The following is a 23,376-nucleotide window of genomic DNA, read 5'->3' as shown; positions in this document are numbered from 1 at the left end:
TGTTATCATTGGTTCACTAATTATTCCTGTTTTGCTTACTGCTGTAAGCCTATCACCTTCACCTACTGCACAAAGTGGGAACTCAGTCAATACTTATTCATTGAATGAAGGGGCACACTGGACTTTGGCAAGGGAAGCAGGAAAGTATCTTACCAGAGCAAAGTCCTTTGCCAGCTCAACAGGGAAGGTCAGACCTGGCCACTCAGGGAGTTTACACACCAGTTTTTAAAAAACTCGTAATTGAGAGCAAAGAAAATTGGGGCCTAGAGTGATGACTCAGCAGTTAAGAGCACCTGTTGCTCTTGCAGAGGAGCCTTGTCTAATTTCTAGTGTTACGATGGAAGCTTCACCCCAGCCCCTGACATCCAAATACCCAAAGAGTATGGAATGTTACAGTGGAAGTTTGACCCAAGGCTCCTCCCCTACTTCCCTCCAAACCCTGCTGCATCTCAGAAAGCCTGACAAATGATGACCCGTCCCCGAGATGCTCAAGACCACTCCCACAAGGTATTTAAAATGACTCCCAGAATTGACTGGTGGTTTTTCCAGTCTCCCTTTGTCTCCTGTCTGGGGGGCCTGGAAGGCCATCTGGGAGCGCTGTATCCATTAAATGTGGGCTTTTTTCTAATTTCGCTTGATTTGGTCTGACTTGGATTATTGCATTGGCAGAGGCTTATCGGGGTGTAGAAACTTTTCACCTAGTATCCACATGGTGGCTCACAACCATCCATAACTCCAATGCCCTCTTCTGGTCTTTGCAGAACCCAGGCATGTATGTGGTGCACATACATCCATGTGTACATGCATAAAATAAAAATAAATATTTTTTAAAAAGAATTTTTAGCCGGGCTGTGGTGGCACAAGCCTTTAATTCCAGCACTTGGGAGGCACAAGCAGGTGGATCTCTGTGAGTTTGAGGTCAGCCTGGTCTACAGAGCAAATTCTAGGACAGCCAGGGTTGTTACACAGAGAAATCCTGTCTCAGAAAACAAAAACAAAAGTAGAACAACAACAAACCCATGATCACAAACTGGATGTGTTGGCATACCTGCACTCCCATCCCAGCACTCAGGAGGGGGGAGTATCAAGAACTCAAGGTCATCCTCAGCTACCTAGAGCTTGAGGCTATCTCAGGCTCATATCCTAAAAACAAAAAACAAACCAACACAACCCATAATCTCAATCCAACTGGATATCATGAACCAGGACAAAAGGAATTTCTTTCTGATGTAAGGCAGCGTGCTCCCAGGGACCAATGGGTAGGGAGAGCGGATAACTGACTCTGTTCCATATTGCTCAACCCTAATGAACTGCGAGATGCCATCCTGATGAGTGAAGATCAGGGCAAAATTCTTCCTGAAGACTAGGCTCTCTTCCTATGATTTTTCTTTTCTTTCCCTTCTCCATTTCTTTCCTTTAAAAAAAATAATAAAATAAAAATGTTTTTCTTTGTCTTTGTGAAACACAGTCTTGCTATACAGCTCTTGCTAGCCTGGAACTCATATACACACCAGTTTAGGCTTGTACTTGCAATGATCCTATGGTCTCTCCTCCCGAGTGCTAGGATTGCAGGCATTCCTGAACACAATATACAGATCAGGCTGGCCTCAAACCAGCAGTGCTCTTCCTACTCTGTCTCCTGAGTGCTGGGATTACAGGTATGAAATACTATGGTAGGCTTCTCTAGTTTTCTAAAATGCATGAAGAATCTGCACTTTGTGAATTAGATAGCTTTGGTTCCAATTGAGTTCTTACAAAGTAATGGCATCCATACAAAAATGAGGAGGAAACCTGACTTGGGGAAGCCTGCCAACAATTCCAGCACTCAAAAGGCAAGTTCAAGGCTAGCTGGTCTAGCTAGCCAGTTTCAGGCAAGCCAGGGTTACATAGTGAGATAGAGCCTGAAGGAAAAAAAAAAAAAAAAAGTGGATGGGGCTAACTAGCTTAATCCAAAATCATTCCAGTATATCCCATCCATTTATTTTATTAATTTTTTAAATTTATTTTACATACCAACCAGTTTCCCTTCTCTCCTCTCCCCTCCCCCCACTTCCTTTCTACACCTCCCATCCACTCCTCTGAAAGAGTTTGGCTACAAAGGGGAGTCAACAAAACCTGACATATCAAGCTGAGGCAGGACCAAGGTCCTCCACACCTGCTGAGTGAGGCATCCCACCATAGGGGATAGGTTCCAAAAGGTCAGTTTATGCACCAGGGACAGATCCTGGTTCCACTGCTAAGGGCCCCACACACAGACTAAGCTACACAATTGTCACCCATATGCAGAGGGCCTGTCCCATGCAGGCTCCCTAGCTGTTGGTCTGGAGTATATGGGCTCCCAAGAGCTTGGGGCAGCTGTCTCTGTGGGTTTCCTCAGCATGATCTTGATCACCACCCCACCCTGCTCATATAATCCTTCCTCCCTCTCTTCAACTGAACTTCCACAGTTCAGCCTAGTGCTTGGCTGTGGATCTCTGCATTTGCTTCCATCAGTTAATGATGAAGGTTCTATGATGAAAATTAGGGTGATCACCAATCTGATTATAGGAGAAGGCAAATTCAGGCACCCACTCCATTGTTGTAAGGAGTCTTAGGTTCATCCTTGTAGATTTCTGGGAGTTTCCTGGCACAAGGTTTCTATGTGCAGATGATATAGTATACATAAATAACCCTCAAAATACTACCAGGAAACTCTTATAGCTGATAAACATCTTCAGTAATGTGGCAGGATACAAGAGTAACTCATAAAAATCAGTAGTCCTCCTATATACAAATGATAAATGCTCCCAGAAAGAAACAGAAACATCACCCCTTACAAACCATAAACAAAATAAAATATCTTTGGGTAACTCTAACCAAAGAAGTGAATGACCTGTACAAGTCTCTGAAGAAAGAAACTGAAGAAGATATCAGAAAATAGGAGATCTCCCATACTCGTGGATAGGTAGGATTAACAAAGTAAAAATAGCAATATTACCAAAAGGAATCTAAGGATTCAATGCAATCTCCACCAAAATCCCAACACGATTAATTCTTCACAGACCTCAAAGGAACAATATTCAATTTCATATGGAAAAACAAAAAACCCAGGATAGCACACACACACAGGATAGTACACAAACCTGTACAATAAAAGAATTTCCAGAGGCATCACCATCCATGACTTCAAGCTCTACTATAGAGTAGTAATAAAAACAACATGGTATTGGCATAAAAACAGACACATGGATCAATGGAATCAAATCAAAGACCCTGACATAAATCCACACACACACACACACACACACACACCCATGACACCCGATTTTTAACAAAGAATCCAAAATTCTACAATGGAAAAAAAAAGCATCTTCAACAAATGGTGCTGGCACAACTGGATATCAACATATAGAAGATTGCTGATAGATCCATATCTATTGTCATGTACAAAAGTCAAGTCCAAGTAGATCAAAGACCTCAACATAAATAGCATTACATTGAACCTGACAGAAGAAAATGTGGGAAGTAGCCTTGAATGCATTGACAAAGGAAACAACAGCAGTAGCGTAGACATTGAGATTGACAATAATTGGGAACTCCTGAAACTGAAAACCTTCTTTTTTTTTTTTTGAGACATGATTTCTTTGTGTAACCCTAGCTGTCCTAGAACTAGCTTCTGTAGACCAGGCTAGCCTCGAACTCACAGAGATCTGCCTGCCTCTGCCTCCCTCATGCTGGGATTAAAGGTGTTCACCACCACAGCCCAGCTTGAAAAACTTCTGTAAGGCAAAAGACAACAAAATAAAACAGCAGCCTACAGAATAAGAAAAGATCTTCACCAACTTCACATCTGACAGGGGGCTGATGTCCAACTTACTTATTAATTTATTGTATTATTATTTTTAAACAATGTTTAAGATTTATTTTTATTTTATGTATATGGTGCTGTATCTACATGTTTGTCTACATGCCAGAAGAGGGCATCATATCCTATTATAGATGGCTGTGAGCCACCATGTGGTTGCTAGGAACTGAACTCAAGATCGCTGGAAGACAGCTGCCAATGCTATTAACTGCTGAGCCATCTTTCTAGCCCAATTTATTCTATTATTTAAAAACATTTTAAAGATTTATTTACTTTACTTTAGATGTATGAATATTTTGCCGGCATGCATGTATATATACCACATGCATGCTGACTCTCCTGGAACTGGGGTTATGCAAGGTTGTGAGCCATACATAGATGCTAGGAATCAAAATCTGATCCCCTACAAGAGCAACCAGTACTGAGTCATCTTTCTAGGCCCAATTTATTTATTTTTAATCCTGTGATTCATGTGTATAGGGGTGCCTGCAGAGTTCAGAGCTGTCAGATCCCCAGGAACTGGAGTTTTAAACGATTGTGAGCTACTTGACATGGGTGCTGGGAATTAAACTCTGATCCTCTGGAAGGGTAATACACTATCAACCACTGAGTCTCTCTCTAGTTCCAAATTGACTTATTTATTTTTGACACAGGGCATCATATAGACCAGGCTAATCTCAAACTAACTATGCAGCCAAGGATAATTCTTCTACTTCTACCTCCTGCTCTAGAATGTTGAGATTAGAGGTGTGTACTAACATGCCAGGTTTTATGCAGTGCTGGGATCAAACCCAGGGCTTTGTGTGTGCTAGGTCAATCTCAACCCCAGGTTTATTTTACTACTGTGTGCCCTTTGTATTATAATCTGTGGTGGTTTGAAAGAAAATGGCCTCCACAGGCTCACAGGGAATAATAGCCTTGTTAAGAATAGGTGTGGCTTTGCTGGAGGAAATGTGTCTCTGGGGACAATCTTTGAGGTCTCAGGTGCTCAAGCCAGGCCAGCAGCTCACATTTTCTTCCTGCTGTCTGCACATCCATATGCAGAACTCTGAGCTACCTTTCCAGCACCATGTGTGCATGTCTACCACTATGCTTCCCACCATGATGATAATGGACTAAACCTTTGAACTGTTACATCAACTGCGATAGAATGCTTTCCTTTACAAGAGTTGCTGTGGTCATGGTGTCTCTTCACAGCAATAAAACCCTAACACAATCTGAATGTAAATAAAAACCTAAGACATAATCTGAATGGAAATAACATGGATTTTCGTCACCAGGATTCTTGAGATCAAGGTTCTGCCATATGGAGCTGTGACATATCAGGTTCCACTCCGCATCTGGGACCTTACACCACAGTGCAGACTCTACTGTTTCCATCTGGCCCAATGGGCCCCAGTGGCTTCTACTGACTGACATTCTGAAACACATGACCATTATCCTCACTCTACTGGTGTTCAGATGGGTAAGTGTAGATAGTCTCAGGTCTGCAACGTTAGTGTGGGAGGTCAGAGATTGAGAAGGATCAGAAAAGCTGGTTCTAAAGAGGAGACGAACAGCACCAGAACCCTGGTTCTGCCACCAACATGTCTGACCTAACACAAGTGGCTCAAATCCTGTGTCTCAATTTCTCCTACTACAAATAGCAAAACAACAATGGCATACACCTTCTCAGGGAGCTGCCCTGAGCAGGTTAGACATATAGAAAGTATGTGGCTCAGTGCCCAGTAGCTAGTAAACAAGAAGAGCAGTTATATCCTTCATCAATCCTGCTGTCATTTCAGAAATGGCCTGTACTGTGGCTTAGCCCAAAGGTTACTCAGTTGTCCTGGCTCAGAGATCAGGGACTGGGAAAAAAAAGGGGGCAAAAAAGGCAGAGTGATAATTGTTTGCAGACATGCTGAAGATCTGGGAAGTCAGGGAGACATTTTTAGGGATGATGTGGATGCAACAGGAACAGGGTGGAGGGCAAATAGGAAAAAGCTGAGGTGACTGAGGGAAGGAAGTGAAGATATGGGGGCTGAAAACCTAGAATGAAGCTGAGCAAGAAACAGGGGTTCAGAAGATACTGAGATCCCTGGAGTAGCCTCCACATCACAAGCTGTTCCTCTTGTCCCTTAGCCCTGTCCTGCTGGGCACTGTTCTATCTGGGTATCAGGAATCAGCAGCTGTATGCAATCCCCATCTTTTTCCTTGCTGTATTTCATTATGGTCATTCCACAGGCATATCTACAAACTTATAGTTCTAGGCAGACATCAGCTTTTAAGAACAATCATTATCAAGATGGAGACTGGTGGCACATGCCTTTAATCCCAGCACTCAGGAAGCAGAGGCAGGCAGATCTCTGTGAGTTCCAGGCCTGCCTGGTCCACAGAGTGAGTTCCAGGACAGCCAGGGCAGGGCTGTTTCACAGAGAAACCCAGCCCTTACCAGTAATTCAGAAGACTAACAGACCCGAATCCGGCAAACCTGCACTGTCTAAAACATGAAGGGAAGAGAGCAGAATGCATCATCCAACACTCTAACTACAGTATATCTAGGAGCCCCCGCTGTGAACCAGAAGATCTGGCACTCTAAGCTTCTTCTCATCTTGGGGCCCACTGCTCACTGGGACATCTGAGCCCTGACCTCCTATCTGCTAAGCACACAGGAAGCCTGAGAAAGTGCCTCCTATCTGCTCTATGAGCACCTAGATGATTCTGGGCTCAGCACCTTCTGAGGTTCCTTATGGCCAAAGTGATAAAGGGAAGACTTATCAGTGCAAAATGGCTCTGGGTAGTGCTGCAGACTTAGTGATACCAAGATAGCCAAAATCCTGAAGGAGTAGGCTGCCTGGAGGAAGGAGAAATCATGGGACTTCTGCTCTGGGCAAGCATCTGCAGACATTTCAAACAGGAGGCCCTGTTTTCCAAGTTTTGGATACTTAAGATCAAAATTCTCTGGGGAACAAACTACTGAAGAGTAGGGAAGAGTTATTATTGAAAAAAAAAAACCCACAGTTTTGAGATGTTAATTTTTTTCTAAAATTAGAAAACTAACACCAGAAGCCAGGCGATGGTGACATTCACCTTTAATTCAGGCACTAAGAAGACAGAGGCAGGCAAATCTCTGAGTTCAAGGCCAGCCTGGTCTACATACAGAGTTCTAAGATAGTCAGGGATACACAGTGAATCGTCTTTAAAAAAAAAAAAAAAAAAAAAAAGGTGAAAAGAAAGGGAGCAAGACATAGAGAGCACATCGGGATTTCTAAGAATTATCTGTTTGCAGTGGCTCTTTAATGAAATAATGACAGGCATGATGACTCATGCTTACCATTTTAGCATTGGGGAGGTTGAGGCAGGAAGACTGCTGTCACGGTCAGTTTGGGCTACAAGGTAGTATCTGTCTCAAAAAAACAGACAGAAAGACACAAACCTACATAACATCCTCTGTTCCCCCAGCATTTCAGAGATGTGCCAACTCTTGCTTAGCAAGATCTATTACAAACTAACGGTGACTACGACTTCCTTTTGCTTCCACCAGCACCAACAACCAGACTGTCTTTACAATGGCTTCAGAAGAAAACACAGGCTATACAATGAGGTCTTCAGATGCCCTGAAGACACAGTATGTTTACTGTCTACTTAGAAGCAGAATTCCTAGCACTTGGGAAGCTGAGGCAAGAGATCAAGTTAGAGGTCTGGCTGGACTACAGAGCAAGACCCTGACTCAAAAACAAGCCCACTATAATGCCAACTGCAAGTAAGGTTATTCTCAAATCATGTTTGATATTTCAGTAAGACAAACTGACTACTCTGACTTAATTAAGACAGACGTCACAGCATGCTGGCAGGCAGGACAAAGGGTAGGACAGGTCACAGAGATGACAGACAGGGGCACTAGGGAAGGGCTCAGTAGCACCCACAAAGCCTGACTCCCCAAAACTTTGAAATCTGAAGTTTCAGAAGAAGAAGCCTGGGTTCTTGCCTCAGCCCCTCATAGTCTGGCACCCAGGTGCCCAGGCTCTCCAGACTCCTCTGTGCACACTTTCTGCTGTGTCTCCCCCAAGCCCCAAGAATATATTTTAATCCTGGTTTTGGTGGCTCACACCTGTAATCCCAGGACCTGAGAGATGGAAAAGAGGATCGGGAGTTCAAGGTCATCCTCTGCTACATAGTGAATTTGAGATCAGCTTGGACTACATTAAATCGGTCTCAGTAAAACATAGGGGAGGGGGCTGAAGAGATGGCTCAGTGATTAAGAGATCTTTGAGAGGACCTAGGTTCAATTCCCAGCACCTGCATGGCAGCTCACAACTGTCTGTAACCCAAGTACCTGGGGATCCAACACCCTCACACAGACATACATGAAGGCAAAACATCAATGTACACAGAAAACAATTTATTTAAAAAAATAAATAAAACACAGGGTAAAAGGGCTTACAAGCTAGCCAACAAGAAAAGGACTTTTTCCATTAAAAACCACAACAACCATGGTGGAATGTGTCTTATACCTAAGGGTACTTCCTAACTGCTGTAGATGGCAGATCCACGTGCCCTTGCTCCATAAGCATCTTTTCCAAGCCCAATCTCTCCCAAAGAGAGTAACTTGTACAGCAAGGGACTCTGCAAGCAACTTGGGGTCTTGCCTGTTTCAGGAGTTGAACAAGGTCCTTCCTCTTGGAGATCCCCCATGCCTGTCTCCATTTCATCTCTAATTCGAGTATTTTCCTGTCCACTAAGCAGGGAATCCCAGCAGGAGCAGGACTCCATGTGTCATTTCCCAAGGCAATCCCACAGGAGAGCACAATCCATAGGCACAGAAGGAATGTAGACTTAGAAAACCCTTAGGACTTTCTAGATCTCAGTAGGTCTTTGCCAACCATCCCTCCAGTGACTGCTAAAAATGGGAGTTACAGAGTATTTTCATTCAGAATCAACCAGTTCTGATTTATTTTTAAAAGTCATCCATAGATTCAGTTGTGTTACTGCCTAGCTTCTTTATGCCCAGTGGCCAATGCCTGGTCCTGATCAGGGTGGTGACAGCCAGCATGAGGTTCACAGTGCTCAGCTTCATCATGTGAAATATTTCTGGTTTCTTGATACTGTGTAGCCCTAGTGATGTTTTTAAAAACACTATAATGGATAATACAATGTAGACATGGCTTTGGCGAAACTTTCTTCTTAAAGGAGTAAACTCCAGTTTATTTAGAGACTGCCCAGAGCAGATGCTGCCAACAAGCTGGTGGGAGCCGATTTAAATATTTTGGTAACAGGCTCTACTGACCTCCAGACAGTGAGCGCACGCCAGTTGAGAAAAGGCACCCATAGCCTTCCAACAAGTGTCGGCAGACCTGAACGCCCTTGTCGAGGCTGAGGCCGAGGTCAGGCCGGGGCCCGCGACAGCCCACTAGTCCCCGCAAGGTTCCTACCTGACAGCCTTCCGCGCTCAGGGTGCACCAGACCCAGGAGCTTCCACACTTCTGAGCGCGGGGTCGCCGCGGGCCGCCGCTGGGAGTCGTTCCCAAGGTCTCGCACACCGGTGGCTGCTGCCCGGATTCCCTGGAACCTGGCGAACAAGGGATGTGCGCCGCGGGGTCTTGCCAGTATCCAGCAGCTGCGGGTCCCGGAGGTCGTGGCCCACCGCCCCACGCCGCCAGGCAGCCCGGATAGGGGCGCGGGAAAGCGGAGGCCCGGGGTCGGCTCATGGATTAGAGACGTCCACGCGCGTACGAGCGGGTTCCACTCAGAAGCCAGCCATGTCTTAGAAGAGACGGCCGGGGCCCACGCACTCACGGCAGGGCCCCGGCGCGCAATCAGCAGCAGCGCGCTGGCAGGGGGGCTGCGCATGGCGCTTCGTTGGCCCGGAGAACCTCACCCTCTAGCCCGGCCGCACGCCCCGGGACCCTCCCGGCCCGGCCCGAGCGCGGGGCGGGGACGCAGCAGCGACCCGCCCCTCCCGCCCCATCGGGCGGGCGCCCGGGCCGCGCCTTCCGCCGCGCAAGGACCACCCCTGGGCGGCAACCAGCCGGGCTGACTCCTGGGCAACTCCTCGCTAAAACTGCAGTCTTTAGCGCCTGCGCCCGCGAGCTGAATATGGAAGATTTTTCACGCTCCTGAGCCCTTCGGTTGCGAAGCTGAATGTGTCTAAGCCCTTTCTCCCGCCGGCGACGGGCTCAGCGCGCACGCGCGGTGCCCTGGTCGCTGAAAACAGACTAGGTCTAAGACCATTGGGTGCATAGTCTCTCAGATCTTGGGCCGGTACATAGCTTCCTACTGTGCTGCGGTTGGCGGATAGTGAAGTCTCCAAACCTTGGAGAACTGCGCAATGTAGGAGGTGCCACAGAGCCCGGGACCCGGGAGCTGCACAGAGTAGAGGCCCGGAGAGCAAAAGTGGCCTGCGTGCAGTGGTCTTGAGGTCTTAAGGTTGGGGAGGGGGAGAGGGTGAAACCCTATGGAGTCCCGGGGTAAGGAAGGGGGAGAGTTTGTAGACTCGTAGATATTTCATGGGACCAGAACGAAATGCAAGTGAGAGGCATTCCTATTGGTTAAAAATGTTCAGTCGGGCGTAGTGGCGCAAGCCTTTATTCCCAGCACTTGGGAGGCATAGGTAGTCTATATCTGAGTTCACGGACAGCCTGGTCTATATAGTGAGTTGCAGAACAGCATCAAGTACATAGTGAGAACCTGTCTCGTAAAATTAATAATAATGGTAATAATAAAACTTTTAAAAATGGGGTCACAAAACAAGCTCAACATAAGTATTTTAGTTCAACATTCCTAAAAACCAGCATGAATGAGGAGGAGGGACCTTAAGGAACAAAACGTCAGACTTTCAGTGCTGGAGAGCTTGCTCGGTGGTTAAGAACACTCATTACTATCCTAAAGGACCCGGCTTCAAGTTCCAGTACCCACATGGCTGCTAACAACTCACTGTAACCCCAAGATCTGACACTCTTAACACAAGACACCAATTGCAAAACACCAATGCAAATAAAATAAAAATTAAACAAATTTTTTAAAAATTAAAAGAACAAATATCAGACTTTCAAATGCAAAACCTGTCTCTGAGTTTGCAGGATTCTTCTTTTTACCCTAATCTCAACCCTGGAAGCGGCATGTATTCAAGTGGGGAGGGTGATATAGCTCAGTTGACAGAGCCTGTGATTCACCAGGTCACCGGAGTTCAGACAGATAAACCCAAACAGAGGCTGACTGGAGTTTCCATTGCTTTTATTTATTTATTTGTTTGTTTGTTTTGTTTTTCCATTCTAAGAAAATTTCCATGTGTCATTCCTTTAATCCCAGCACCCAGGAGGCAAAGGCAGGTGGATCTTTTCAAGTTCGAGGCCAACCTGGTCTACATAGTGAGTTCCAGAATCGCCAGAGCTACATGGTAAAACCCTGTCTCAAAACAAACACACAAAAAGTAAAAAACCTAACAAAGTATTAATATAAAATTGTTCCAGAGGGCTGGAGAGATGGCTCAGAGGTTAAGAACGCTGTCTCCTCTTCCAGAGGTCCTGAGTTCAATTCCCAGAAACCACATGGTAGCTCACAACCATCTATAGTGAGATCTGGTTCCCTCTTCTGGCCTGTAGTCATACATACAGGCAGAACACTGTACACATAATAAATAAATCCCCCCTTCCCCAAAAATTCCAATATTTGGTGTCGACGGCGGCTTCAGCATGGCCACCTTCGCTAGCACCTCGGCCGTTCCTCCACAGAGCAATGGGGGCAGCAAGCAGAGTAAGCAAGAAATTCACAGAAGGCCTGCTGGTTCTGAAATACCAAATACAGATCTGCTCCGGCTGCTGAAAAGAAAGTTTCCACTAAAGGAGAAGGGAGAAGGCATATTTTTAAATTAAAAAACCGTATCAAAGCTCCTGAATCTGTTTCTACTATAATTACTGTAGAATCCATCTTTTTCAAGGGAGTATATTACCAAATTGGTGATGTTGTTTCTGTGATGGATGAGCAAGATGGAAAGCCATACTATGCAGACCAGGGGTTTTATTCAGGACCAGTACTGTGAGAGGAGTGCAGCACTGATGTGGCCCATTCCTACCCTTGCTAGCCCCAGAGACCAGTTTGATCCTGCGTCCTATATAATGGAGCCAGAGGAAGACCTTCCAAGGAAGATGGAGTACCTGGAATTTGTCAGCCATGCACCTTCTGAGTATTTCAAGTCAAGGTTGTCACCATATCCTACATTCCCCACCAGACCAGAGAAGGGCTATATATGGACTCATGTTGGACCTACTCAATAACTATTAAAGAAACAGTTACCAACTACATATAGTTACAAAACCAAACCTGGGGCATGTTTGTTTAGCATGTATGAAGCTTTGGTTTTAATCCCCAGAACATACACACACACCCAAAAATAAAACCAGATTTCCAATTTCTTTAAAAAATATATTCCCATATTTGTCTGAGTTCCTGAGATTTTAGCATCTTTATGTTTTCATTCTCAGACAAGGGCCTCACCAGTACTTGGAAGTTATGAAGTAGAGAGGGATGAGCAACAATGTGAGTGAAGTTAACTCTGTCTTGAACAAGTTAGAGAAAAGGGAAGTGGCATGTCCTTCTTTAAAATCTAGCCCTGAGGCCCAAGGAGACTTGAATTTTCTTGAGAGTGGCCTCTCCATCAGTGCAGAAATTCTAAACTCCAGGGTGTCTCAGTGTTAACTGCACTGCACTTGCTCAGGAGGACTCAGGGTCCTTTCCATGCCCCATAGTACTTCTTCCCTTTGGACCCCAGCTGAACAGCCTCAAGGAATGAATATCCTCTGGGCTGACAAGAGTAAGCTATTTAAAAAACTGTTATTATTTTCATGTATGAGTATTTTGCCTGCATGTATGTCTGTATACCACACACACGGGAAGGCTATGGGATCTGCAGGAACTGGAGTTACAGATAGTGAAGGTGTACATGCTGGAAATTGAACCCTGGTCCTCTGGAAGAACAGTCAGTGCTCTTAACCACTGAGCAATCTCTCCAGCCTGAGATTAACCATTTTAAGACAAATCTAAGCTTCCTCTTACTTCTTACTTCTCTTTCCCAGAACGTAGTTGCTGCTGTGAGGGCCAGAAATGAGGAGCTGTCTCCTCTTTCCCAACCTGATCCTCTCAGTTGGGACTCTGGAGCCCAGAATCAACAGAGCTAAACTCCCCAAGGTTTTCTGTTTATAGAGGGTTTTTTGGGGGGTTGGGGGTGCCTTGCGACAGTTTTGATGTGGCCCTAGCTGGCTTAAAATTCAGTATATAAAGCAGGCTATCCTTGAATTTCAAGTAATCCTCTTACTTCTGTCTTCCAATCAGGGATTACAAGTAATGACACCCTGAAGGCTGAAGCAGGAAGGTAACCATGAGTTCAAAGTGAATCTGGCTATGTAGAGAATGCCAGTCCACCTAGACTCATAGTAAGACCCTGTCACAAAAAAAAAAAAAAAAAAAAAAAAAAAAAAGAAAGAAAGAAATAAGGGCCAATGAAATGGCTCAGTAAATAAAGATGCATGCTGCTGCTAATCTCCAGTTGGAGTTCCAGAATCCTCATAGTAGAAGGAGAAGACTGACTCCAACAGGTTGCTTTCTGACTCATGTAGGTAGGTGTGCTAAGGCATACTCACACACACACACACACACACACACACACACACACGCACACACACAGAGAGAGAAAGAGAAAGAGAATAATAAAAACAGCTGAACAAACAAAAAATTAAAAATCAGAAAAAAACCCTGAAAATAATTATCCCCCTAAAAAGCATTATACTTGAACATACACAGTGAGACCTTGTGGAAGAGAGAAAGGAATGAAAGACATGGATTGTCCCAGAAATTAGACAATTTCCTTTAGCTTCTATAAAAGCACAAGAAATGCTCTAAAGTATGCTGGCAAGGAAAGAAGCGGGCTATGTAGAAGCAGGTGAGCTAATGCTACAAAATCCCTCAGTACTTGGGAAGCATAGGCTAGTGGGTTTCTGTGGGTTCAAGGACAGCCTGGCTTATACATCATGTTTCAGGTCAGAGAGCTATACAATGAGACCCTGACTTGAAAAAAACAAACAGACAAACAAAATAGTACAGAATCCCCAAGCAACATAGAGAAAGGCTTAGCAGTGCTGGGATCAAATGGAAACGAAAGTCCTGCCCACAAGACAGAAAGGGCCCTGGGTGGAGGTGTGACTGGCCAGGAGGAGTTTTGGCCCTAGGTGAACAAAATCTTAATAGGATTAGTGGTTCATGGGTATCAAATTCTAAAGTGATCTCTAGAGGAAACTTGAGAGAAGCTCTACCTGCTGGAGCTAGGTGCATTCCGGGGAGAATAGAGCAAATATTTAGGGTACAGTGGGAGTAGAAGCAAACAATGCCCTGGCTTGCAATCCAGGAACTGATGGGAGACCTTTGATCAGACCTGTAGCTTGTATTGTGGAGCTTGAGTGGCAAGCTGATGCCTGGAGACAAATTATGTAGTAGCCAGTGGCCACATGGTCATATAATCCACTCTAGTAGAAGTGTTTTAGCAGTTGTCTTGAAGCTTCCGGTGACCCTGTACTGTGTTTTCTGAGCATGCTGCAGCTAGACCATTATCTCTCAACTGTCTCAGAAAGACAGGGCAGCACAGTTCACTGCAGTATCTCAGAAGAGTCCAAAGAAGAGTTCAAATTTGGTCCCTTCAAACGGCTATGTTGAAGTGCTAACTCAGTCTAGAACCTTGTCTGGAAACTGGGGATTGCAGATGCAGTTTACTGAAGTATGGAGGAGTGGTGCTTATTAGTGGTCAAATTGCCAGGTCCTCATCCTGTGACAGTAATGGCAGAGATAGTTATGCAGCTGCAAGCCAAGGGGAAACACAGACTGCCAGCAAGCCATGTAAAACTGAGAGGAGACAGGAAAGACTAACCCTGTGATGCTGTATGCTAGACTTCTAGCCTCCAGAATTCTAAGATAACAGCCTTCACTGTTATGACACTAAATCTGCGGTACATCATTATAGCAGTCCCAGCTGACTTACTTAAAAACAAAACAAAACAAAACAAAACAAAAAAAAAAACTTGTCATTCCAACTGCTTGAGAGGTGGAGATGGAAGGACTGTTTGAGCACATGAGTTTGAGACCAGCTGGGACCCTATAGCAAGGCATTGTCTAAAAATGCACATATAAAATGAATTGGTCACAGTGGCTCACACTGTAATTCTAGAACTTGGGAGGCTGAGGTAGAACTGTCATGAATTTCAGTCCAGCCTGGGCTACAAAGTGGGACTCTGTCTCCAACATAAAAACAAATGCCAAGCATAATTTCACAGGCCTTTGATCCTAGCACTCCTAGCACTCAGACAGAGCTCTGTAAGTTCAAGGCCAGCCTGTTCTACAAAGTAAGTTCCAGGCCAGCCAAATCTACAAAGTGAGACTGTGTCTCAAAACAGTAGCAGCAACAAAACAATAATAAATAAAATGGTAAGACAGTGAACCTAATTCTACAGGTTTACAATATTTAGGTACAGTATTTTTTAAGAGCCTGGGTTTAGGTTCACATAAAATGGAAAATTATCCAGAGCTAGATGGCTCAGCAGTTAAGAAGAAACTGCTGCTCAATGGGTGGTGGTGCATGCCTTTAATCCCAGCACTTGGGAAGCAGAGGCAGAGGCAGACTGAGCTCTGTGAATTTGAGGCCAGCCTGGTCTACATAATGAGTTCCAGGACAGCCAGAGCTACACAGTGAAACCTGGACTTTAAAAATAGGAGGGGCAGGGGGACTGGTGGAAGTGGGCCCAATGCTCAGGTGGTCACTCCTTGAGGTGCAGGTGAGGCTGCACCTCCGGTGGACGCTCCTCCCATTGGAGGTGTAGTTGGGGCTGAGTTGATGCTGGCTGGGACACAGGTGCTCTTTCCCAGAGGGGCTTTTTGTGATAGTTTCTGGAGGCTACTGCTAGAAAGTGTTGCTGTTGCTTCACCTGGTGATCACTCTTCACTCCTGGGCCTGAAGCTTGGGCCTCCCTCTGATGCTGCTTCTGGGCTGGGATTTAGGCTTCTCACTGACGCTGCTCCAGGCCTTGCAAGTTGTCCTTGTGTAAATATGTTCCATGGCTCTCCTACACCCCAACACCTGCAAGTTGTCTTTGTGCTGGATTCTACTCTCCAGCTACCATATTTATTGATGAGATAGATCCCATTGGTAGTTGTTGAGGGACTTCTGAAGAGCATGAAGCAAGCTGAGGGTGAAAGCTGAGCTGCTGGTTCAAATGGATGGTGTTGGAGGCGCCTCAGTAATCGATCACCCTTCCAAAATGGTTATGGTTCTGGCAGCTACAAATTTTCCCAAGGATATAGATGAGGTTTTATGACTTTGTCTTGAGAAAAGAATCTACAATTCTTTACCATCAACAAAATGCAGGGAAGAACTGTTAAGAATAAGTCTTAATGCTGGAATTGGCTGATGATGTTAACCTTGCAAGCACAGCAGAAAATATGGAAGGTTACTCAGGTGCAGACATTACCAATGTATGCAGGGATGCATCCTTTATGGCCATGAGAAGGAGTAATGAGGGTCTAACTCAAGAAGAAATCTGAAACCTTTCAAAAGAAGAAATGCATATGCCTACCACCATGGAGGATTTTGAAATGACTTCAAAGAAGGTTTCTAAGTCAGTATTAGCTACAAACATTGAACAATACAAGAAATGGACAGTTGAGTTTGGATCATGCTAATTAATTTCTCACATGTAAACTGTGAAAAATCAGCCTTAAATCTTTGAAAAATAATTAAATGTAGTATTTCATTGCACTGAGTGCTATTTTTTTTTAAACTTTCATAATTGTGTGATTTTAAAATTCTTTCTGGTTCTGAATAAAGGCATTGTTTTTAAGTTGAAAAAAAAAAGAAAAGTGGGGGTAGGAATGGAGAGATGGCTCAGAGGTTAAGGGCACTGACTGCTCTTCCAGAGGAGCTGGGTTCAATTCCCAGCACTCACATGGCAGCTTATTATGTCTATAACTCCAGTTCCAGAGGATCTGACACTTGTCACACCACCACACACTAAATAAACACATAAATATTTTAAAAAAGGACCTATTGCTCTTGAGTTCCTAGCATTCACATTAGGCAACTCATAACTGCCTGTAACTCCAGCCAGAGGGAAATTTGTTAACTCTGGCCTCTGAGGACATCTGTATTCATGTGCACATACAACACACACATACTTTAATCCTGGAATGAGTGATTGGATATTTGGAAATCCATTAATATACCATCTTAATACACTTGAGGAGAAAAATAATGGCTACCTCCATAGATTCTGAAGAAACCTGACAAATCAAAATTTCATTCTTATTTAAAAATTATGAAAAACACATGAAAATAACACCTGGTGAATAAATACATGGTTATTTGGTGGTGGGGTTTTTTTGGGGGAAGGGGAAGGGCTATGGTTTGTTGAGACATGGTGTCACTGTTTGGCTTTTTTTGTTTTTCAGAATGTCTCTGTAGTTATTGTTACTGTTTTTGTTTTTTGACAGCCATCTCCTTACATAGTCCTGGCTGCCCCGGAACTCCCTATGTAAGTTCAGGCTGGCCTGAGACTCCCAGTGAGTGTCCCGGTGCTTTCTCCTGGAATTGCAGGTGTGTACCACTAAGCCTGTTAATTCACGTGATGAAAGGTATATATCTTAGTTTTAAAATAGCATCTTTCTTAACTTCATGCAGTTCTTGACAGATCCAGAACAGGGAAGGGAAGTTGGAGTCTACATGACTGTTCAACATCACACTAGAAGCTGGGTGTGGTAGCTCACAACTATAATGCCAGGACTTGTAAGGCTGAAGCCAGAGGATTCAACACCAGCCTGGGCTATACAGGGAGTTCCAGGCTAGGCTAAGCTACAGAGATCTTGTTTGATTAAAACAAAGAAACAAAATAGCTGATAAATAAAAACAAGCAAAAGAAACAAAAATTCTGATGTAGTTCTAGCCAAATTAAGTGTTGAATATAATTTTTAGGTTGTCAAAAAGTTACAAGGTGGCAGCCTCATGCAAATATGAAGTCAAAATGTGCCAAAGATTTATTGCTAAGTAACCAATGAGGGACCAACAGATGCTGGCCATGAGAAAGTTCACACTTTAATTAGGAAATATTATTTCAAAGAAACAGTAAACTTGATATGTTACACACAAACCTAGTTAATTTTCAACATGGCAATGCCTGATAAGTTTTGAAGTTATCTTTACTCTGAAATATCATTTGCTACACTGTCAGCTTTCCTTATCTTTCTCCCTCAGAGCTGGAAATACCCTAATCAGTTGTAAACAGCAGAACAAACATAGGTTTCCTAGCAGGCCTGTAAGAGTCACCCTGGACACTGAAGACAACTTAATGATCTTTCTGCCTGGAGATTGTGGGGTCCCTCCTCTCAGTGCAGCCTCTTCTTGATTCAGTGTCTTCCCAGTCTGGTCTTGAACTACCTCCCAACTGATGGTATCACGGGGATCAGTCACTATGACCAGCTTCTTTCAGGCCATTTTGTAATTCAAACCAAAACTCTGAATGTTGCCTTGGTTTGTCTTCCAACCTCAGACGTGTCCATGTGTTGTGGAGGTCTACTATATTCCAGGTGCTACTGCTCCCCCTTCCTCCTCGTTGTCTTGTTTGCTTGTTTTCTTCTTCGGTTCCCTGACTTTTTTTTTTTTTTTTCATCATGTTGTCTTGTTTTAAAGACAAGGTCTCACTCTGTAGCCTTGGCCAGCCTGAACTTCCTATATAAACCTTGAACTCAAAGACATCACCCTCCCTTTGCTTCCCAAGTGCTGGAATTAAAGGCACTTACTTCTTTCTTCATCATGACAGATCAGCATGATACTGTTTTGGGAATCTTTCTGGAATTAGCACTCCAGCACCAGTAAGAATGGAAGAGAGATGCTGCCAGTTGACTCAAGCCAGGACAGCTCCAGAAAGGCTCCAGTCCTGGGTCTAGTATGTATTTCCATTTTACACCTTAAATAGTGGGTCTCAACCTTCATAATAAGTGGCCCTTTAATATCATTCCTCATGTTGTGGTGACCCCCAACCATAAAATTATTGCATTGCTACTTCATTATTGTAATTTTGCTACTGTTATGAATTGTAATGTAAATATATGATATGCAGGATTTCTTATATGTGACCCCAAAGGGACTGTGACCTACATGTTGAGAACCTCTGCTCTAAACCCAAAGTGGGGCAGAAAAGCAAGATTTTTACAGGAGCCTTTGTGGCAAATAAGCAGGTTGTTAAGGGCACTGACCTAATTGTTTCAACTATTTCTCCAGGTCATTCTGTTCCAGGTAGCAAGTGAAGACAAGCTTGGCAAATAGACAGCACAAGCAATGCTTTAAGTAAATCACTAAATAAATCACTATCAACTTTTTTGGGTGTGGTGGCACATACCTTTAATCCCAGAACTCCAGAGACAAAGGAAGGTTGATATGAGTTTGTGGCTAGCCTAGTCTACAGAAGAAGTTCTGGGACAGCCAGGGCTACACAAAGAAACCTTGCCTCCAAACAAACAAAACAAGAATTGGTCTAACAATAACAACAACAACAAAACAAAAAAATTAATCTACCTCAATATTCTCACTGTGGCATCATGCATTAAAAGCTATAAAAAGCTGTGCTATGATCTTTTAAAGGCATAGACATAGTTATTAAACAGCCTTTGTGGCATTTGGTGGTAAATATCTGTAATTCCCCAGAAAGCTGATGAAGAAGGATCACAAATTCAAGGCCTTACAAAGGCAACACACCCTGGGCAATTTAGTATGACCTCATTTCGAAGTTTAAATAAGTAAACAAATAAATGGCTAGGGATGTAGCTTGTAGATAAGGATGTTTGCCTAGTATGTGTAAGGACATGAGTTCAACCCCACCACACACACACACACACACACACACACACACACACACACACACACACACGGAGGGAGGCAGAGAGAGAGAGAGAGAGCACAAAGTACACCCTGGTTAGGGATAAATTATGTATGCTAGAAGTTTTAATGTTGAAATTTTAATTTTTACAGTTCCCCAGAATGTGACTGTATTAGGGCATAAGACTTTAAATGAAACAATTAACATTAAACAAAGACATTAGAGCAGGTCTTAATCTAATAAAACCAGCTTTATATAAGAGAAGATTATGACACACAGAGGCATGACCATGTGTAGGGAGGAAGGGTTATCTATAAAACCAGGTTCAGGAGTACCCAGCCCTAGACTTGTTGACCTTGGACCTATAGCCTCTGGGACTGTGAGATCAGTTTCTGTGGGGGAAGCTTAGCAATGGTGCATTCTGTAAGGTGGCACTAGCAGCCTATCAGTCATTCGGCTGAGCAAGACAGTATTTATCTCAATGGGTAATGCAGAGAAGAAATGACGTTGCTAAGTCCGAAATGTGTTGTACTACATTCTAGAACAAAGGAAAAGCTGCAATCAGATACCCACTGGTAATGATCTCAAAGGCAGAGATAGCCAGAGATGCTTAACACAACCCAGGCAGGATTTTGAAATGGCAGACTACATTTTGTGACTCATGTGAAAGGAAATGGAAGCCTGAGGAGACATCAAGGACCAGCCATTCAGACATCTGCTATAACCTAATTTCTTTCATCACAACATCTGCTAACAGCTTAGCAGATGTGTACCACAGATACTGAAACATTCAAAGATGTCTACATAGTTTGCTCAAATGGAATAATGATCCAAACCTGTGTAGGCTCCAGCCCAGCCTGCACTGCCTGGCCATACTGGCTTTACTCTTCCTATTCTACTCCAGTCTCTTCGATAGCTATAGCTGAATAAGGGTTTTATCTAATATTTTCTGAATGGATTCTCTTGAGGCTTATGAGCATTTGGATTTCTGGGAAGGCTCTCTACCTGCCTTCTAGTTAGGCAGGGTCTATATAAACGGAGAAAGCATGGCAAGTATATTTGGTATAAAAAATAAGGTATTTTAACAGCAGTGGGGAAAGTAACTAATGCAGTGTTGATTCTGAATTCTATATGAATGGACTCACCATTCAGGAATTCATCTCTTTTGTTTTCACTCAACATCATAGGGTACACAGGCTGTGCTTTTCTTGGTGACATAGTACTGCTTTCCAGAGTAATGGCAGCTGGAGAAGGTAAACTGCAGGCAGATGGCGCCCTCTTGTGTTATGCTTTATGTGGACCATAACTGTACAGTGTTATAGGATCTTGCATAGGCTACACTGGTATTACAGCTTATGAATGGGCTTAAGTATTGAGGTTCCTTAGCACTAAATAGAAGCTGGTGTTACAGCTCCTGGGTAAGGAATGTCTGAGACCCTTGGCACTAAAGCCTTGGCAGCTCTCTAAATTTCTGTCAGCTAGAATGAGTTTCTCCTCTCTGGGTTCTTAACTTCCTATTTCAACCCCAGCTCTGCTGTCTCTACTTGTTCTCCCCTCCATTCCCCTTCGGTCGTTTAGACAGAATCTCACAATGTAGCTTAGGCTGGCCTCAAACTTGTGGCAAGCCCTCTGCATCAGATTTCTAAGTGCTGGTACTACAGGTATGAGCAAGATGCTCAACTAACATCTGAATGGAATCTTTTGGCACCTTATTATTATTATATTTTTAGAAGATTTTTTTAAAGGGATTTATTTTTAACTTATGTGGATGGGTGTTTTGCCTGAATGTCTGTATGCCACATGCATGTCTGGTTCCCAGGGAGGCCAGAAGAATGTCAGATTTCTAGAACTGGAGTTACAGGCAGTTGTGAGCTGCCATGTGGGTGCTGGGAATTAAACTTGAGTCCTTTGAAGAACAGAGCTCTTAACCACTGAGCCATCTCTTCCATTTATGTTTTATTTTAGACTGGTTTTGAACTTTGGACAATCTTCTTGCCTCAGCCTTCTGTGTTGCTGGGACTACAGGCTTGTACCACCATGCCCAACTCCACCATGCTTCTTGCTCCTGGCTCTGGCCACATTCTTGTGGAGCTACTCAACTGCCTCTTGTTTTCTGTCACAGTTGCTACTATTCATGAGGTACCAGTTGTCATTCTTTTGCTGCTGCTGTTTCTACCTTTGTCAACTGCTAGTTTTGAAGTTCTGCCTCTTTTGAGGAGTTTTGACACAGAAAGCTCAGCTCTGTCTCTGCTTTAGGCTGTCAATGCAGCAGACCACTCTGCTTTTGCAGAGTGAAAGGTGATTCAAGAGAAACATTTGGATCCGTTGTGCAACACTAAGAAAAGCAACATGAGAGGGTTCCCCAGCCAGCTCACCAAGTGAGCTGAAGAGGCTGCTTAAATGTACTAACCACAGAAAACTGTGTATGCGAATGAAGGCTTGTATTTGTGCCAGTCATAGCACTCTTTCTACCAGACACAGCAGTCTACTACTACCAGGGACAGTGCTCCACTATGACCTAGGTAGGGAGGCTGCAGCTACCTAGAGTTCAGTGACAATTACTACAGCAAAAAGTCCAGTACTATTTGAAACAGTCCTTGATTGTTACACCTTCAGGAGCCAAAGGAATAGATGTAGTTGTGTGGTTTCTTCAAAGCACGTGTAATGTGTTAAAAACAGCCATGTTGGCATAAGGATAGTCTTGCTGGCTGTTAGACTGACAGTCCTTTTGATCAAGGTAGCTAGGGTGGCAAGAGTCCAATAGCTGTCAATAAGGAAGTCACCAACAGAAAAATGAATATCAGGAGTGCATACAATTAGAACTTAAGGATTTTAACACTAATGCTAATGATGATTTTAACCACGATTTACAAATGTTTAATGAAGACCAGTGTTTCATGGTATGGTGTTCTCTTCCTGAGAGTATTTCTACTCACTCCTGAAAGAGAGAACAATGACAGCCCAGAAGAAACCATTCAAGTCCAGCTTGATGAACGGGTTTTACTGGGGTGACTTGGGCAGCTGCCACATCCAAAACCCCACCCCAGTAGGGGTGAAAATTTCTTTTCCTTTCTTTTTGGTTTAAGACAGGGTTTCGCTGGCCAGTGGTGGTGCATGCCTTTAATACCAGCACTTTGGAGGCAGAGGCAGGTGGACCTCAGTGAGTTTGAGGCCAGCCTAGTCTACAAAGTGAGTTCCAGGACAGCCAGGACTGTTACACAGCGAAACTCTGAAATACAACAACAAAACCCCCAAACACAGGGGGAATTCAATGTAGACCATCTCTTGGCACAAATATTCTCTAGTAGACTAAAAGGATACATTAACTCCAAGCAAAACATCTCTAAATTCTGAACCTTTAATACTTTTCCACAAAGAATTAAAGCCAACCTTTTACTCTTAGCAATATTCTTTGCCCTACCCCCTTTAAAGACACAATTTTATGCAGTCCAGGTTAGTCTCAAATTCCTGATATTCCCAAGTGCTAGGATTACAGACCACAGAGCCCATCATCTTGGAACTGTTCAACTTATTTACTTGTTTTTGTTTTGTTAAAACAGGGTTTCTCTGTGTAACTGTCCTGGCTGTCCTGGAATTTGCTCTGTAGACCAGGTTGGTTAGGAACTCAAGAGATCCACCAACTTCTGCCTC

General features: G+C 43.8%; 1 protein-coding gene and 1 pseudogene across 2 annotated transcripts in view; one reads left to right on the top strand and one right to left on the bottom strand.

Moving 5' to 3' along the window:
- The window catches only part of Abcb10 (ATP binding cassette subfamily B member 10), a 38,866-nt gene extending 28,982 nt beyond the window's left edge, over positions 1-9,884 (bottom strand). Inside the window, exon 1 of one of the 2 annotated variants that reach the window (XM_051201832.1) lies at positions 9,256-9,884. In XM_051201832.1, the coding sequence (XP_051057789.1) occupies positions 9,256-9,673 (418 nt within the window). In that variant the 5' untranslated portion in view covers positions 9,674-9,884. The remainder of the gene's footprint in view (positions 1-9,255) is intronic. The other variant, XM_051201831.1, reaches the window with a different exon arrangement.
- Positions 9,885-11,487: 1,603 nt separating this feature from the next.
- Positions 11,488-12,200, top strand: LOC127234697 (GATA zinc finger domain-containing protein 1-like; annotated as a pseudogene).
- Positions 12,201-23,376: the final 11,176 nt, after the last annotated feature.

The sequence above is a fragment of the Phodopus roborovskii genome, unplaced genomic scaffold, assembly GCF_943737965.1.
Source record: "Phodopus roborovskii unplaced genomic scaffold, PHOROB, whole genome shotgun sequence".
Lineage (NCBI taxonomy): Eukaryota > Metazoa > Chordata > Mammalia > Rodentia > Cricetidae > Phodopus > Phodopus roborovskii.
The sequence above is the reverse complement of the archived record's forward strand: the minus strand, read 5'-3'. Positions and strand labels throughout refer to the sequence as shown.